This window comes from Eriocheir sinensis, chromosome 29, assembly GCF_024679095.1.
Source record: "Eriocheir sinensis breed Jianghai 21 chromosome 29, ASM2467909v1, whole genome shotgun sequence".
Lineage (NCBI taxonomy): Eukaryota > Metazoa > Arthropoda > Malacostraca > Decapoda > Varunidae > Eriocheir > Eriocheir sinensis.
In genome coordinates this window covers 10,441,464-10,456,998 of record NC_066537.1, presented here as the reverse complement: position 1 = coordinate 10,456,998, position 15,535 = coordinate 10,441,464, and the positions used below count along the sequence as shown (strand labels likewise).

At 42.6% G+C, this 15,535-nt stretch overlaps 1 protein-coding gene across 2 annotated transcripts in view; it reads left to right on the top strand.

Moving 5' to 3' along the window:
* LOC127005040 (5-hydroxytryptamine receptor-like) overlaps positions 1 to 15,535 on the top strand; it is a 182,715-nt gene that overhangs the window by 152,398 nt on the left and 14,782 nt on the right. For both annotated transcript variants that reach the window (XR_007758243.1, XM_050873489.1), the window contains exons 6-7: positions 5,687 to 5,796; positions 14,439 to 14,781. Coding sequence is in view for 1 of the 2 variants with exons in the window: in XM_050873489.1 (XP_050729446.1) it covers positions 5,687 to 5,796; positions 14,439 to 14,781 (453 nt within the window). In the remaining variant the exon portion in view is untranslated. The remainder of the gene's footprint in view (positions 1 to 5,686; positions 5,797 to 14,438; positions 14,782 to 15,535) is intronic.

The following is a 15,535-nucleotide window of genomic DNA, read 5'->3' as shown; positions in this document are numbered from 1 at the left end:
GAAGAATAAGAAGATTGTACATTTTATTTCCATTTTTTCCCCTTTTTTTCTTAATCATTTTTATTCCACTTTCTAATCTTTTTATATCTTGATTTTTATTTTATTTGTAAGTAATCATTTTCCTCTTTTTTTGTTTTCTTTCTCTTCCTCTATATTCATTCTCTCTCCTATTCCCCCTTTCGTTCGTTTATATAAGGCAAGGGACTGTGTGTGTGTGTGTGTGTGTGTGTGTGTGTGTGTGTGTGTGTGTGTGTGTGTGTGTGTGTGTGTGTGTGTGTGTGTGTGTGTTTCAATCTTATGTATCTCTCTCTCTCTCTCTCTCTCTCTCTCTCTCTCTCTCTCTCTCTCTCTCTCTCTCTCTCTCTCTCCCCTTGTCCACTTCAAGAGAGAGAGAGGGTCCTATCTTCCTACGGTTTGTATACAGAAATGCTTACATCTCTCTCTCTCTCTCTCTCTCTCTCTCTCTCTCTCTCTCTCTCTCTCTCTCTCTCTCTCTCTCTCTCTCTCTCTCTCTCTCTCTCTCTCTTAATTACAAACTCGACAAGAGAAGGCAACTTACAGGAGGAGGAGGAGGAAGAGGAGGAGGAGGAGGAGGAGGTCAGTTCTGTCGTGAGAAGGGGAAGAGAAGTGAAGAAAACCAACCAACGTACATACACACACACACACACACACACACACACACACACACACACACACACACACACACACACACACTCACATATTCAAACACAAATATTATCACATCAACACCCAATACGAATTTATACATACACACATACATACATATATACATACACACATACATACATATATACATACATACATAAGAGTTGCCTGTCATTGTATCTCCCTTCATTTGCATCCATTATTTATGCGTAGTAAAAAATAGAGGGAAAAAAATAACTCGTAAATGTGAAAATAATATATACGGATAATGGATATCTTTTTACGGATTTTAGATAATGGTAGTAGTAGTAGTGGTAGTAGTAGTAGTAGTAGTAGTAGTAGTAGTAGTAGTAGTTTTAGAAGTAGTAGTAATAGTAGTAGTAGTAGTAGTAATAGTAGTAGTAGTAATAGTAGTAGTAGTAGTAGTAGTAGTAGTAGTAGTAGTAGTAGTAGTAGTAGTAGAGTAGTAGAGAGAGAGAAAGCGTAAATATAGATGAAAATAATAATAATAATTGTAATAATAATAATAATAATAATAATAATAATAATAATAATAATAATAATAAAGGAATTTGGAGAGATAGGAATAACAGAAGAGAACGAAATATTGAATTGTGCTTAAAATAACTCTCTCTCTCTCTCTCTCTCTCTCTCTCTCTCTCTCTCTCTCTCTCTCTCTCTCTCTCTCTCTCCTCTCTCTCTCTCTCTCTCTCTCTCTCTCTCTCTCTCTCTCTCTCTCTCTCTCTCTCTCTCTCTCTCTCTCTCTCTCTCTCTCTCTCTCTCTCTCTCTCTCTCTCTCTCTCTCATTTGGTGGTTCAGATATTTCCATTAAAAACTATGATTGAAACGAGAAAAAAAACTGTGTGTGTGTGTGTGTGTATGTGTGTGTGTGTGTGTGTGTGTGTGTGTGTGTGTGTGTGTGTGTGTGTGTGTGTGCTTCTGTTATTGGAGTTTCCAGACTTTTCTTCTTCCTCTTTGTCTTCTTTTCCTCTTCATTTTTTCTTCATTCTTCTCTGGTACTTTTTTTTTCGTTTTTTTTCCTTCCTTCATTCATTTTTATCCTCTTCTTCTTCTTCTTTCTCCATTTCCTTCTCCTCCTCCTCTTCCTCCTCCTCCTCCAAATCATACTAACACGATCTCAGTATCACACACACACACACACACACACACACACACACACACACACACACACACACACACACACACACACATGTACGTTTCTTATCGGCTCATTGAACTGTAAGAAAAAAAATAAAAACTAATTAAATGTAAAATGGAAGACGGGCGCCATATTTAAATTAAGGAGGAGGAGGAGGAGGAGGAGGTGGAGGAAGAGGAGGAGGAGGTAATATTATACGTTTTGGAAGGGAAATAAGGGTGTGATGGAGGGGGAGGAGGAGGAGGAGGAGGAGAAGGAGGAGGAGGGAAAGGAAAGGTAATATTGTAGGTTGTGGTGAGAGGAGGAGGAGCAGGAGGAGGAGGAGGAGGAAAAATCATTTGAATCGAAAAATATAATTGAAAAAAAAAAGAAAAAAAGAAATGAAAGATTAGTGAAAGTAATCATCAAGTTTGTGGATTACGAGAGAGAGTAGTTCTCTCTCTCTCTCTCTCTCTCTCTCTCTCTCTCTCTCTCTCTCTCTCTCTCTCTCTCTCTCTCTCCTCTCTCCTTCTCTCTCCTCTCCTTCCCCTTCCTCCTCCCTTCCTTCCCTTCCTCCTTCCCTTTCCTCATCTCTATGCTAACTCTTCCATCATCGCTTGAAGGGACAAACACCTGACACCCCACTCTTTCCCATCACCTTTTTCCCCTTCATTTTCCCTTCCCTTTCTCTTTCTTTCTCTTCTTCTATCGTCTTTTTTTTTTTATTTTTCTTTCTTTTTTTATTTCCCTTCATTTTCTCTCATTCTTTCTCATCACCTTTTTCCCCTTCATTTTCCCTTCCCTTTCTCTTTCTTTCTCTTCTTCTATCGTCTTTTTTTGTTATTTTTCTTTCTTTTTTATTTCCCTTCATTTTCTCTCATTCTTTCCCATCACCTTTTTCCCCTTCATTTTCCCTTCCCTTTCTCTTTCTTTCTCTTCTTCTATCGTCTTTTTTTGTTATTTTTCTTTCTTTTTTATTTACCTTCATTTTCTCTCATTCTTTCTCATCACCTTTTTCCCCTTCATTTTCCTTCCCTTTTCCTTCTTTCTTTTCTGCTTCCGTCATCTTTTTTTCCTGTTTCCTTCATTTTTTCTCCTTTTCCTTTTCCTTCGTTTTTTTCTCCTCCCTTCCTCCTCTCTTACTTTCTTTATTTTATTTTCCTTCATTTTCTCCTCCTTCTCTTCGTCTCACATTCATCTTTTTTTGTTTTTTATTTTACTGTTTTTTTCTCTCTTTTTCTCATCCTCATTCTCATTTTTTTTCCTTTTTTTCTTTCCTTTTCTTTCTCACTTTCATCAAATTTTCCCCTTTCATCACTTTCCCACCATTTTCCCATTTTCCTCGCTTTATCTTCCTCCTTTCTCTCCTCTCACCTTCATCATCTTTTCCTCCATTACTTTCTTTTCCCTCCCTGTTCGATTTCTTTTCTTCCCCTTTCCTCCCTTTCTCTTCCTCTTCCTTTTCTCTCTATCTCTCCCGTTTCGTATCTCCTTTCTTATCTTTTATCATCACTTTATCGCATCTTCTTCCCTTCCTCTTTCCTCCTTCACCTGTTTCCCTCTTTTTCCCTTCCTCTGCACCATCTCCTTTTCCTCCTCATCCCCGCTTTTATGAGTCACCATCACTTATTCTATAGCATGTGAGGAAGGTAAGGAGGGGGAGGAGGAAGAAAGGAAGAGGAGGAGGAAGAAGAAAGGAAGAGGAGGAGGAAGAAGAAAGGAAAAGGAGGAGGAAGAAAGAGGAAGATGAAGAGGCGAGGAGAGAATCACATACAAATAGACGGATTGATAGACAAGGAGATAGATAGGTTGATAGATAAACAAACAGATATATATACACCCGTGACGGACTCCATAGAAAAAAAAGGAACACGTGAACATAATTTTGCGAACTCAAAACAAAAATCACGTTCAGAGTATCTTTTTTTTTTTTCCTCTTTTTTTTTCTTTTTTCATTTTTTTTCTTTTTTTCTTTTTTTTCTTTTTTGGGTACAGTAAAATAATGTGTTTACGAGTAGGGGAGCTGTCAGAGAGAGAGGGATTGATTTTAACGAGTTTTCTGTTTCATTTTTACACGTTTTAATTTGTTTATTTTCCTCTCTCTCTCTCTCTCTCTCTCTCTCTCTCTCTCTCTCTCTCTCTCTCTCTCTCTCTCTCTCTCTCTCTCTCTCTCTCTCAATACGATTTTATTTCTCTTTATTTGTATTCAGACAGACAGACAGACAGATAGACAGATAGATAGACAGACAGACAGACAGACAGACAGACAGACAGATAGACAGATAGATAGACAGACAGACAGACAGATAGACAGACAGACAGATAGACAGATAGATAGATAGACAGATATGTAATCGTGAAGCTGATAAATCGCTGAATGGATTACACTGTTTCCATGCATTTTTTAACACACACACACACACACACACACACACACACACACACACACAGAAAAAAATATATATATGGGCGTGAAAATCAGATAAGACGAGACGTGCAATTTTTCATGTATACGTGTGTGCGTGTGTGTGTGTGTGTGTGTGTGTGTGTGTGTGTTCCCATTCTCAGTGGAAGGGAAGTAAATGTGGGTTTTGGAAGAGAGAGAGAGAGAGAGAGAGAGAGAGAGAGAGAGATATATAAACAGAATGAGGAAGAAATAGAGGAAAAAGAAGAGGAGGAGGAAGAGAAGGAGGAGGAGGAGGGAAGAAACGAACGAAGAAAACAAATACGAACCAGAAAATAAAACAGAGAGATAAAGAAGGAGGAGGAAGAGAGAGAAAGGGAGAAATGGAGGAGAGAAAGGAAGAGGAGGGGAGGAGGAAGGGGAGGAGAGAAGAGGAGTCGTGATAAACACCATTAGGGGAAGGGCACGTAGGAACCTCCCCTCCCCCCTTCCCCTCCCCTTCCCCCCCTTCCCCTCCCCTTCCCCTTCCCTTCCCCTTCCTTTATCATTGTCTTCCCTTCCCCTTCTGGCTTTCTTCTCTCTCTCCTTCCCCTTCTTCCTCTTCCCTTCAATTATCTTCCCTTCTTTATTCTCGTTTTTCTCCCTCTTCCCCTTCCTTCCCCGTCTTTTTCCCTTTAATTATCTTCTACCTCTCTTTATTTTATTTTTCTCTCCCTTCCCCTTCTTTCTCTTCCCTTTAATTATCTTCTTCCTCTCTTTATTCTCCTTTCTCTCCCACTTCCCCTCCTTCCCCTTCTTCCTCTTCCCTTCAATTATCTTATTCCTCTCTTTATCCTTTTTTTCTCTCTCTTCCCCTTCCTTGCCTTCCTCTTCCCTTCAATTATCTTCTTCCTCTCTTTATTCTCTTTTCTCTCCCCATTCCCCTTCCTTCTTCTTCCTCTTCCCTTCAATTATCTTCTTTATTCTCTTTATTCTTTCCCTCCCCATCTTCTTTCTCCTCTCTTCTTCCTCTTCCCTTTTTCTCTTCTCTTTTCTGTTTATCATTCCTTTTTCTCTCTCACCCCTTCTTCTTCTCTTCAACTCTTCTTTCCTTCTCTCTTCCCTCTTCTCTTCCCCCTTCCCTCTTCTTCCTCTTCTCTTTACCTCTTCTTCCCCTCTCTTCTCTCTTCTCTTCCCCCTTCCATCTTCTTCCTCTTCTCTTCAACTCTTCTTTCCTTCTCTCTTCTCTTCTCTTCCCCCTTCCCTCTTCTGCCTCTTCTCTTCAACTCTTCTTTCCTAGTCTCTTCTCCTTTCTCTTCTCCCTCCCCTCTTCTTTCTCACCCATTTTCACCACACACACCCTGAATTCCACCCTGACCCCCCCCCCTCATCCACCTCCCACTTCCTTTTCCCTCACTCCCTCTTCCTCCTCCACACACCTTTTCATTTACTCTTCATCTACTAACCACCTGTCTCTTCCACCTTCTCCACCTTCACAGATCAGCCGGGAGTGGATTCTCGGGCCTGAGCTCTGTGACATGTGGACATCCAGTGACGTCCTCTGTTGCACTGCCTCCATCCTACACCTGGTGGCCATCGCGCTAGACAGGTGAGTGAGTGAGAGTGAAAGTGTTACCTGTGTCGAGGGAGGAGGAGGAGGAGAGAAAAGGGAGAGTGAGTGAGTGAGAATAGTAGAGAAAATAGAAGGAAGACAGGTAAGCTGGAGTGAAAGCGAGAGAGAGAGTTACCTGTGTCGAAGAGGAGGGGGAGAGTAAAAGGAAAGGGAGAGTGAGTGAGTGAGTGAGTGAGTGAGGATAGTAGAGAAAGCAGGAGGAAGACAGGTAAGCAGGAATGAGAGTGAGAGTGTTACCTGTGTTAGGGGAAGGAGGAAGAGGGGAAGGAAAGGGAGGAAGAGGGGAAGGAAAGGGAGGAAGAGGAGAAGGAAAGGAAGGGAGAGGAAAAGGGCGTGTGTGAGTGAGAGGACAGTAGAGAAAGTAGAATGGAGAAAGGTAAGCAGGAGTGAAAGTGAAAGTATTTACCTGAAAAGAAAGGAAACGAAGCAGCTCAAGGGTGAAAATAAATAAGATAAATAAAAAATAAAAAAAGAAGATGAAAAAGAGAGATGTGGAGAGGTGTCTTGATACCCCCCTCTTGAGTGTGTTTACCTGTATGTATATTTACCTGTATGGGGGGGTAGGGGGGAGAAGAGAACGGGGAAGGGGGGTGTTGGGGAGAGAAGGAGGGGTAGGTAAGAGGGAGATGTGTTAGTGAGTATCTTTATAGAGGAGGAAGAGGAAGAGGAAGAGGAGGAGGAGGAGGAAGAGAAGGAGGAGAGAGAGAGAGAGAGAGAGAGAGAGAGAGAGAGAGAGAGCACAAATTCAATACGACGTGTGCTTCCGTTGTGTTCCTGTGTATGTGTGTGTGTGTGTGTGTGTACAGTCTTTGATCTACACGTACACACACACGCACATGGTTCCTCTCGCCCCGGTGGCTTGGAGGATAATTAAACGTACATGTGTGTGTGTGTGTGTGTGTGTGTGTGTGTGTGTGTGTGTGTGTGTGTGTGTGTGTGTGTGTGTGTGTGTGTGTGTGTGTGTGTGTGTGTTTTGTTTTCTTTCTTCCTCTTGTTTTTCAGCCTTCTCTTCTCTTCCCTTTTCTCTTCATCCCTTTCTCTCTCCTTCTTCCCTCTTTCCTTCCCCTTCCTCCATTCCATATTTTTTCTTATTTTCTCGTTTTTCCTCTCCTCTTTTTTTTCCCTTCCTTTATCTCTTTTATTTTCTCTTTATCTCATTTTCTCTCCCCTTTTTCCCTCTTTCTCTATATCCTTTTTCTTCTCTTTTTTCGCTCTTTTCTCTTCCCCCTTTTCTTAAACCATCTTTCTCTCCCCTTTCTTCTTTTCTTTATCTCTCCCTCCTTCTCCTTTCTTTCCGCTTCTTTTAACCCATTTCTCTTCTTGTCTCTCCATTTTTCTCTTCTCCCTTTCCTTAATCTCCTTTCTCTCCACTATTCCTCCTCCTCCATCACATCCTATCTCTTCCTCTTCCTTCTTCTTTCTCTCTGTCCTTCCTTCCCCTTTCTTTATCCAATTTCCCTTCATCTCTTTCGTTCTTTCTTTTTCTCCTTTTATTAACCTCCTTTCTCTCTCCTTTCCTTTTCTTCCACAGCATCCTCCATCTTCATCTCTCTCTCTTCTCTCTCCCTCTTTCTCTCTCCTTTCCTTTTCTTCCACAGCATCCTCCATCTTCATCTCTCTCTCTTCTCTCTCCCTCTTTCTTTCTCCTTCCTTTATCCCGTTTCTCTTCTTCTTCTTTCCTTCTTTCTCTTCCTCCTTTTCTCAACATCTTATCTCTCCCCTTTCCTTCTCCTCCATATCATCCTCCTTCTTCCCCTCTCTCCTCCACTCTCTCCCTCTTTCATTCCCCTTCCTTTGCCCTGTTTTCTCTTCCTCTCTTCCTTCCCTCCTTTCTTCACATCTTATCTCTCCCCTGTTCCTTCTTTCTTTCTTTCTTCTTTCCTTCTTTCTTTCTTTCTCTCCCCTTCCCTTCTGTACCCCATACTCTTCCATCCCAGCATCCTTCCTCTTCCTCTCTCTCCCTCTTCCTCTCTCCCACAAACCAAACCAACAACCAAAACAAACCAATACCCCAAATTATTCAACCCATCCATCTATTCATTCACTCATTCATTCATTATATATATTCACTTATTTATTGGCATTCATCTATTGATTCATTTACAGCGCTCATTTATCAAGGCACTCATTCATCACTCTGCGGCGTGTGTGTGGTGATTGATGGTGAGAGAGAGAGAGAGAGAGAGAGAGAGAGAGAGAGAGAGGGAGAGGGAGGGAGAGAGTTCAGAAAATGTGGAAGAGACATAACGAGAAGAAGAGAAATGGGGAAGGAAAGAAGGAAGGGACAAGGAGATAAGAAGAGAGAGAGAGAGAGAGAGAGAGAGAGAGAGAGAGAGAGAGAGAGAGAGAGAGAGAGAGAAAGCAATAACAAATAAAGATGGAACAGAGAGAGAGGAAGTTTTAAGAGGAGAAAGAGAGAAAGGAGGAAGAAGAGGAGAGAAAATAAGGAAGGAAGAAAGGAAGAAAAATAAAAAAGAAAATACGAAAAAAAAATTAGAATAACTGAAAACACATTAGCATCATCAGAGAGAGAGAGAGAGAGAGAGAGAGAGAGAGATCAGTTATCAAAGGCCATTGGTTTAATTTGGTTAGTTGATAAAAAAGAGAAAAAAAAAAGAGAGATAGAGAGAGGAAAAATTAATGATTGATGTAGGGAGAGAGAGAGAGAGGGAGAGAAGGAAAAGAAGAGATATTACAAGAAAAGGGACGAGAATGTATTTTTTCTCTCTCTCTCTCTCTATCTATCTATCTATCTATCTATCTATCTATCTATCTATCTATCTCTATCTATCTATCTATCTATCTCTGTTTTTAAGCTACTAAATAAAATAAAATAAGAAGAAAAGGAAGATCACAAAAGAGATTAAAAGTTGGAGAAATAAATTAAAAGAAGAAATGAGAAAAATGAAGATGAATGGAACGAGAAAGAGAGAGAGTGAGAAAAAGAAGGATTGAGAAGATGGAAAGTGAAGGAGGAGGAGGAGGAGGAGGAGGAGGGAAAAAAGTGAGGAAGATAAATGATGTAGCAGAAAAGAGAAGAGGAATGAGGAATAAAAGAAGGGAAAAAAAAGAAAAGGAGAAGGAAAAGTGTGAGAGAGAGAGAGAGAGAGAGAGAGAGAATTTTTCAGACTTACTCTCATGTCTCGAAAAAAATGTATGAATTATGAGTGTGTGTGTGTGTGTGTGTGTGTGTGTGTGTGTGTGTGTGTGTGTGTGTGTGTGTGTGTGCGTATTTGGGTCAAGGGAGAGTGTGTACGTGATCGCCAGTGAAAAGATAATAACGAAAAAATATGAATTAATTAATGAAAGAAAGAAAGAAAAAAATATGAAAAAAATGTTTGATAATTAAAATCTTTGAGAGTCTCCAAGTTTCTCTCTCTCTCTCTCTCTCTCTCTCTCTCTCTCTCTCTCTCTCTCTCTCTCTCTCTCTCTCTCTCTCTCTCTCTCTCTCTCTCTCTCTCTCTTTCTCTCTCTCCTTCTGGTTTTATTCTGTGTAATTTCCTTTTTTTCTTCCTCCCCCTCCTCGTCCTCCTCCTCCTCCTCAACAGCTGCTCCTTCACACGGCTTCACTTCTTCCTTACCCATAACCAAAGCCCTCCATCTTTCCTCCTTTTCCTCCGATCCCTCCCTCCCTTCCTCCCCCATTTATTCGGATTTCCTTTTTTCTACTTTTTTTCATTTTTGTGACTATCTGTCTGTCTGTCTGTCTGGGTTAAGATTCGTTTTAGTACCGTGCCAGTATTTCATGACCTACCTTACGAAACATCACTAGCTCTTTTTTCTACAAACATTGAACAATCATGGAAACGCTTTCAAAATCCAATTCAAGGACTATTTAGTGTTGAAAATAGCGGATAATATTCACGAAAACGTATCCTCATCTGGCGGCGGCCGCGGCGACGGTGCCGCCGCCGCTGCCGCAAAATAGCTCGCAGAGGGTTTAGGGTCGGGGAGCATATTTAAACTTCTCCAGCCGAACTTTACGACCTGCTAACGGGGGGGGCTTCGCCCCCCTCGATCCCCCCCCCTTTCTAACCAGGGGCTGCTGCGCGGCCCCCCCTGGACCCCCCCCCCCCCCTACATGTATATGCGACTTAATTCTGCGAGGAGGTATTTCTCGCAACACCGGCGGCACCGTCGCCGCGGCCGCCGCCAGAGGAGGCGACGCTTTCGTTAATATTATCCGCTATTTTCAACACTAAATAGTCCTTGAATTGGATTTTGAAAGCGTTTCCATGATTGCTGAACGTCTGTAGAAAAGATATGAAGAGCTAGTGATGTTTCGTAAGGTAGGTCATGAAATACTGGCACGGTACTAAAACGAATCTTAACCTCTTTCCGTCTATCTATCTATCTATTTAACTCTATCTTTCTATCCCCTCTTTTCTTTCCTTCCTTTTCCTCTCCTTTATACTCCATTTTCATATCTTTTCTTTTTTCTTCCTTTTCTTCTTCATTTTCCTTCATTCCTTCTCTTCCTTCTTTCTCGTTTCCATCCATTTTCCTCTAGTTTTTCAAGTCCTTCTTTTCCTTCTCCTCTCTCCCTTTTTCCCCTTTCCTTGTCTCCTCTCTCTCTCTCCCCTTTCTTTCCCTCCCCTCCCCTTCTCTTTCTTTTCCACTCTCTCCCTTCCACTTTTCCAATCCCTCTCCCTCCACTTTCTTTCTCTCCCTTTCCATTTTCCTCCTCTTCCTTCTCTATCTCTCCACTTCCTTTCCTTCCCCTTTCTTTCCCTTTCCTCTTTCCCTTCCCTTTCTCTCCTCCTCCCCTCCTTTCCTACTCTCCCTCTCCTCTTTCTTTCCCTTCCCATTCTCCTCTCCCCTTTCTCTCTTCCTTCCCCTTCTCTCTCTCCCCCTTCCTCTTTCTGTTCCTTCCCTCTCTTCCCCCTTCCCTTTCCTCTCCTTCCCTTTCTTCCCCTCCTCCTTTTATTCCCCTCTATTTCTCTCCCCTTCCCTTTCTCTTCCCTCTCCCTCTCCCCTTCAGTGTAAAACTCCTCTCCCTTTAACACCCATATATCTTCCCCTTCCTTCCTTCCTTCCCCTTCTCACCCTCCCCTCCCCTTCCCCTCCCCCCTCACCCCCGTGGCCTGAGGTGAAACACGCCCCATGGGGAGGAAAGTTTGCGACGCCTTGGGGACTGAGGACATTCCCCACCCCTCCCCTCCCCTTATCTCCCCTTCTCCCCTTTTTTTCTCCCCTACCTCCACTTTTTTCTCCCCATACCTCCAATTTTTTTAACCCTTTCTCTTTTTTTTTGTCCCCCTCACTTCCTTTTTTTCTTTTCCATGTTTTTTTCATTTTATTCCTCCAATCCCCTCCTTTATCTCCCATTTTTTCCTCCCCTATCTCCCCTCTTTTCTTCTTTTTTATTTCTTTTTCCATGACCTGCAATATTGTTTTCTATTCCATATTTTCTTTTTTTTCCCTGTATCTCCCCTTCTCTCTCCTTTTTCCCTCCTTCTCTCCCCCTTTTTTTTCCTCCCCTTATCTCCCCTATTTTTATCTCCCCCTTTTCTTTTGTTCATTTCTTTCACTTTATATTTCTCTCTTTTCTCTGTCTTTTATTTCTTCCTCCTCATCTCCCCTTTTTCTCTCCTCTTTTCTTTCCTTTTCTCCCCATTATCTCTCCCCTTCTCCCTATTTTTATTTCTCACTTATTTTTTTCTCTCCCACTTTTTCTCATATTTTTCCATCTCCTTTTTCTCCCCTCTTTTCTCTCCCTCTCTTCTCTTTCTCTCCCCTCTCTCCTTTTCCTTTCCCCTTACCTTACTTCTCTTCTTCTCCCCTTCTCTCCTCTCCCTCCCGTCTCTCTTCTACTATCTTCTCCTCTCCCCTATCACTTCCCCTCTTTCTCTCCCTTTCTCTCCCTCCTCCTCTTTCCTCTCCCTTCCTTCCCTATTCAGTTTCCCTCTTTTCTCCCTTTCTCCCCTTCCCTCCCTCCCTTTCCCCTTCCCTTTACCTCCACCTACATTCCTCCCCTCCCACTCTCCTCTTCTCCCCTCCTTCCCCTCCCTCTCCACCCCTCATTTCCTTCCCTATTTCAAAACCCCTCTCTTTCCCTCTTTCTCCCCACTCCCCTCCCCTCCCCATCCCTTCTCCCCTCATTTCCTCCACCTATTCAATTCCCCTTCTTTCACCTCTTCCCCTCCCCCCCCTCCCTTCCCTTCCCCTCCCCTCCCCATCTCCCCCACCTGGTTGTGTTTTCCTCCCACACAGGTATGAAGGGAATTTTAGGAGGGGGCGGGTGACACTTTTTTTTTTGGGGGGGGGGGAGGGGGGGAGGGGTGAGTCGTGTACGTGTCTCGAATCCATTTTTTTATCTTTTTTTTCATTTATTTACTGACTGATTCTTTTTTTCTCGCTTTTTTTCATTTTTTTTCGTTTTCTTTTTTTTTGGGGGGGGGGGCGGAAGGAGGGGGAGGGAGGGGGGAGGGGGGTGAAGTGGAGGCCTTTTGGAAATGGAGTGGCGTTGTTCTTTTGTTTTCTTTTCTTTTCTTTTTTTGTTTGTTTGTTTGTTTTTTTGTGTATTTTTTCCAATTTTCATGTTATATACTTCTATTTTTTTGTTATTTTTTATCTTTCTCTTTCTCTTCCTTTATCGGTTCTTATTGCAGCACATCTTGTCTGTCTGTCTGTCTGTCTGTCTGTCTGTCTGTCTGTCTGTATGTATGTATGTATGTATGTATGTATGTATGTATGTATGTGTGTATGTATGTATGTATGTATGTATGTATGAATGTATGTATGTATGTGTGTATGTATGAATGTATGTATGTATGTGTGTATGTATGTATGTATGTATGTATGTATGTATATCTATTTATCTTTCTCCCCATCATCACTTTCCTTTTTCTTCCTTTATTCCATGTTCTCTTTCCACCCTTCTTTATCATTTATCTCTCTCTCCCTCTTTCCCTCTCCTCTTCCTTGTTTTCCTCTTACTCCCCTCTTAGTTTCCCTTTAATTTTCTCTCCTTCCTCTTCCTTCTCAATGCCTTCATCTCCTCTTACCTACTCCTCCTCCTCCTCCTCCTCTTCCTCCCTTTCCCCTCTTCCATTTTCCATCTCTTCCTTTCCCATTTCCCTTTCCCCTCTTTTCCTTTCTCTCCTCCTCTCCTCTCTCTCCCCATTTTCCACTGCTATACTTTTCCTCTATCTTTTTTCTTCCTCCCTTTCCCCCTCTCTTTTTTTTCTCTCTCTCCCTTTTCTCCCTTTTCCACTGCTATACTTTTCTTCTACCTTTTTACTTCCTCCCTTTCCTACCTCTCTTCTTTTTTTCTCTCTCCCTTTTCTACCTTCCTTTCCTCCATCTCCCTTTCTCTTTTCCCTCTTCCCTCCTCTGTTTCCCTTCTTCCTTTCCCTTTTCACTTCTCTCCCTTCCGTCCTCCCTTCCCCCTCTCTTCCTTTTCTGCCCCAATCCTCTCCTCTTTCACCTCCTCCTCCCTTTCCCCCTCTCTCCCTTTTTCCTTCCTCCCTTTCTCTTTTCCCTCTTCCTTCTTCTGTTTCCCTTTCTCCTTCCCCTTTTTTCACTTCTCTCCTTTCCGTCCTTTCTTCTCCCCCTCTCTTTCTTTTCTGCCCCTTTCCTCTCCTCTTACTCCTCCTCCTCCTCCTCCTCCCTTTTCCACCCTCTCTCCCTTTTCACCTCCTCCCTTTCCCTTGCTCTCCCTTCTACACCTCCATACCTGCCCCCTCTCTGTCAGCACACCTGTCTCAGTCACACCTTTTTCACACAGGTAAGAACGCTCCCTTCCCTTAAATTGACTCTTCCTTAATTCATTTAGGTACCTTTCTCGCCTCCACACACCTGAGCACACACACACACACACACACACACACACACACACGTACATACACACATATACATACATACATACCTACACACACATTTATTTTTTGTACCTTCCCCTCTCGCTTCCCTATCACGCCTGTTCCTCTTCCTCCTCCTCCTCCTCCTCCTCTTCATCCTTCTTCCCCTCTTCTTCCTATTCCTCCTTCCTTTCTTTCTTCTTCTTTCTTTTCTCTTCCGTCTTATCATTGCTATCATTTTGCAGGGTTGATATTTTCTTCTATTTTCTTTTATTTTGTATTACTCTCTCGTCTTCCTCCTTCGCCTCCAACTCTTTCCTCTTCCTCTTTCTTCGCCTGCATCTCATCTTTTCCTCCTCCTTTGCCTTTTCTTTTTTTTTTCTTCTTACTCTTTCTTCATCTTCTTTCTCTTCTTTCTCTAATCATAACCATCCCTTTCCTTTTCCTCTTTCTTCTCCTGCATCTTATTTTTTCCTCCTCCTTTGCCTTTTCTTCTTTTCTTCTTACTCTTTCTTCATCTTCTTTCTCTAATCATAACCACCACTTTCTTTCACGCACAACCCAACAAACCAAAACATCACCAAAAAAAACTCACAATTCACACAAACCCAAACCTTCCCTTACCTTCGTTACCTGTAATCAACCACACTCTCTCTCTCTCTCCCACACACTCACCCCTCCTCCCTTTCATCACACACACAAAAATAATAATAATAAACATAAACTACACGTAACCAACTTAAAACCCTTACCTTCCAAAAACAAACACACACACCTTTAATTAACCTGTCTAACACCTTTCCCACACCCCTACAGGTACTGGGCCGTCACGCAAGTTGACTACATACACTCTCGCAACGGCACACGCATCGGGCTTATGATTCTGATGGTGTGGCTGACGGCGGTGGTGGTCTCAATCGCCCCTCTCTTCGGCTGGAAAGATCCCGATTTCCTAGTGAGGGTTAACGAGCACAAGAAGTGTCTAGTGTCCCAGGATCTCGCTTACCAGGTGTTCGCGACCATGGCCACCTTCTACGTCCCCCTCACAGCCATTCTGATCCTCTACTGGAAGATCTTTCAGGCCGCGCGGAAGAGGATTCACAAAAGCAAGTTCGGCGGCAAGGAGGCGAAGCAGAAAAAGAATATCAACAAGGGAAAGGTGAGTGAGGTGGACAGGTGTGAAGGAAGGTGAGAGGGGGATGGGGAGGGGATAGAGGTGGATGTTGGGGGAAGGAATAGAGTGATGATGTTATAGGAGAGAGAATGAGGGAAAAAGAACGAGTGAGTAGTGAGTTATAGAAAGAGAGAGAAAGGGAAATGAGTCAGAGAGAGAGAAAGGGAAGACTTGACTCGACTTGACTTCTCTTCCGGACACTCCTCTCCAATCTTTTTAGGGGCAATAAGTAGCGGGCTTTTTTTTTTTCATTATTGTTTTCTTTTTTTTAAGCCCTTGATCTGTCTCCTTTGCTGTAAAAAAAAAAAAGAAGAAGGAGGAATAGGAAGAAGGGGTTGGGGTAATAGGGTGTAGGGTTAAGAGGGAGAGGGGAGAGGAAAAGAACGAGCGTGTTAGTGGGTTAGTTAGTAAGTTAGAGAAAGAAAGAGGCAGTTGGTTAGAGAGAGTGAAAAGGTGAATGGAATGGACGGATATGAAGGTGAGGGAAAGTGAGGGAGGATGGTGAAGGCGTGTGGGAAGGACAGCGTGATGGGGTTGAGTGGAAGGGGTGAGGGAGGGGAGAGAGGAAGAGGAAAAAGGAGTGAAAAAGTGAGTGAAAAGGCGCATCTAACATCATCGTAGCTGATCCAGGATTCAGTACGTTTCCTAACTTGTAGGCGGTAATGTTATAATCGCATTTCGTAAAGAATCCTTATAACCAAAAATCTAACTAAAATTATGAGTATTATTTTTCTTGAAC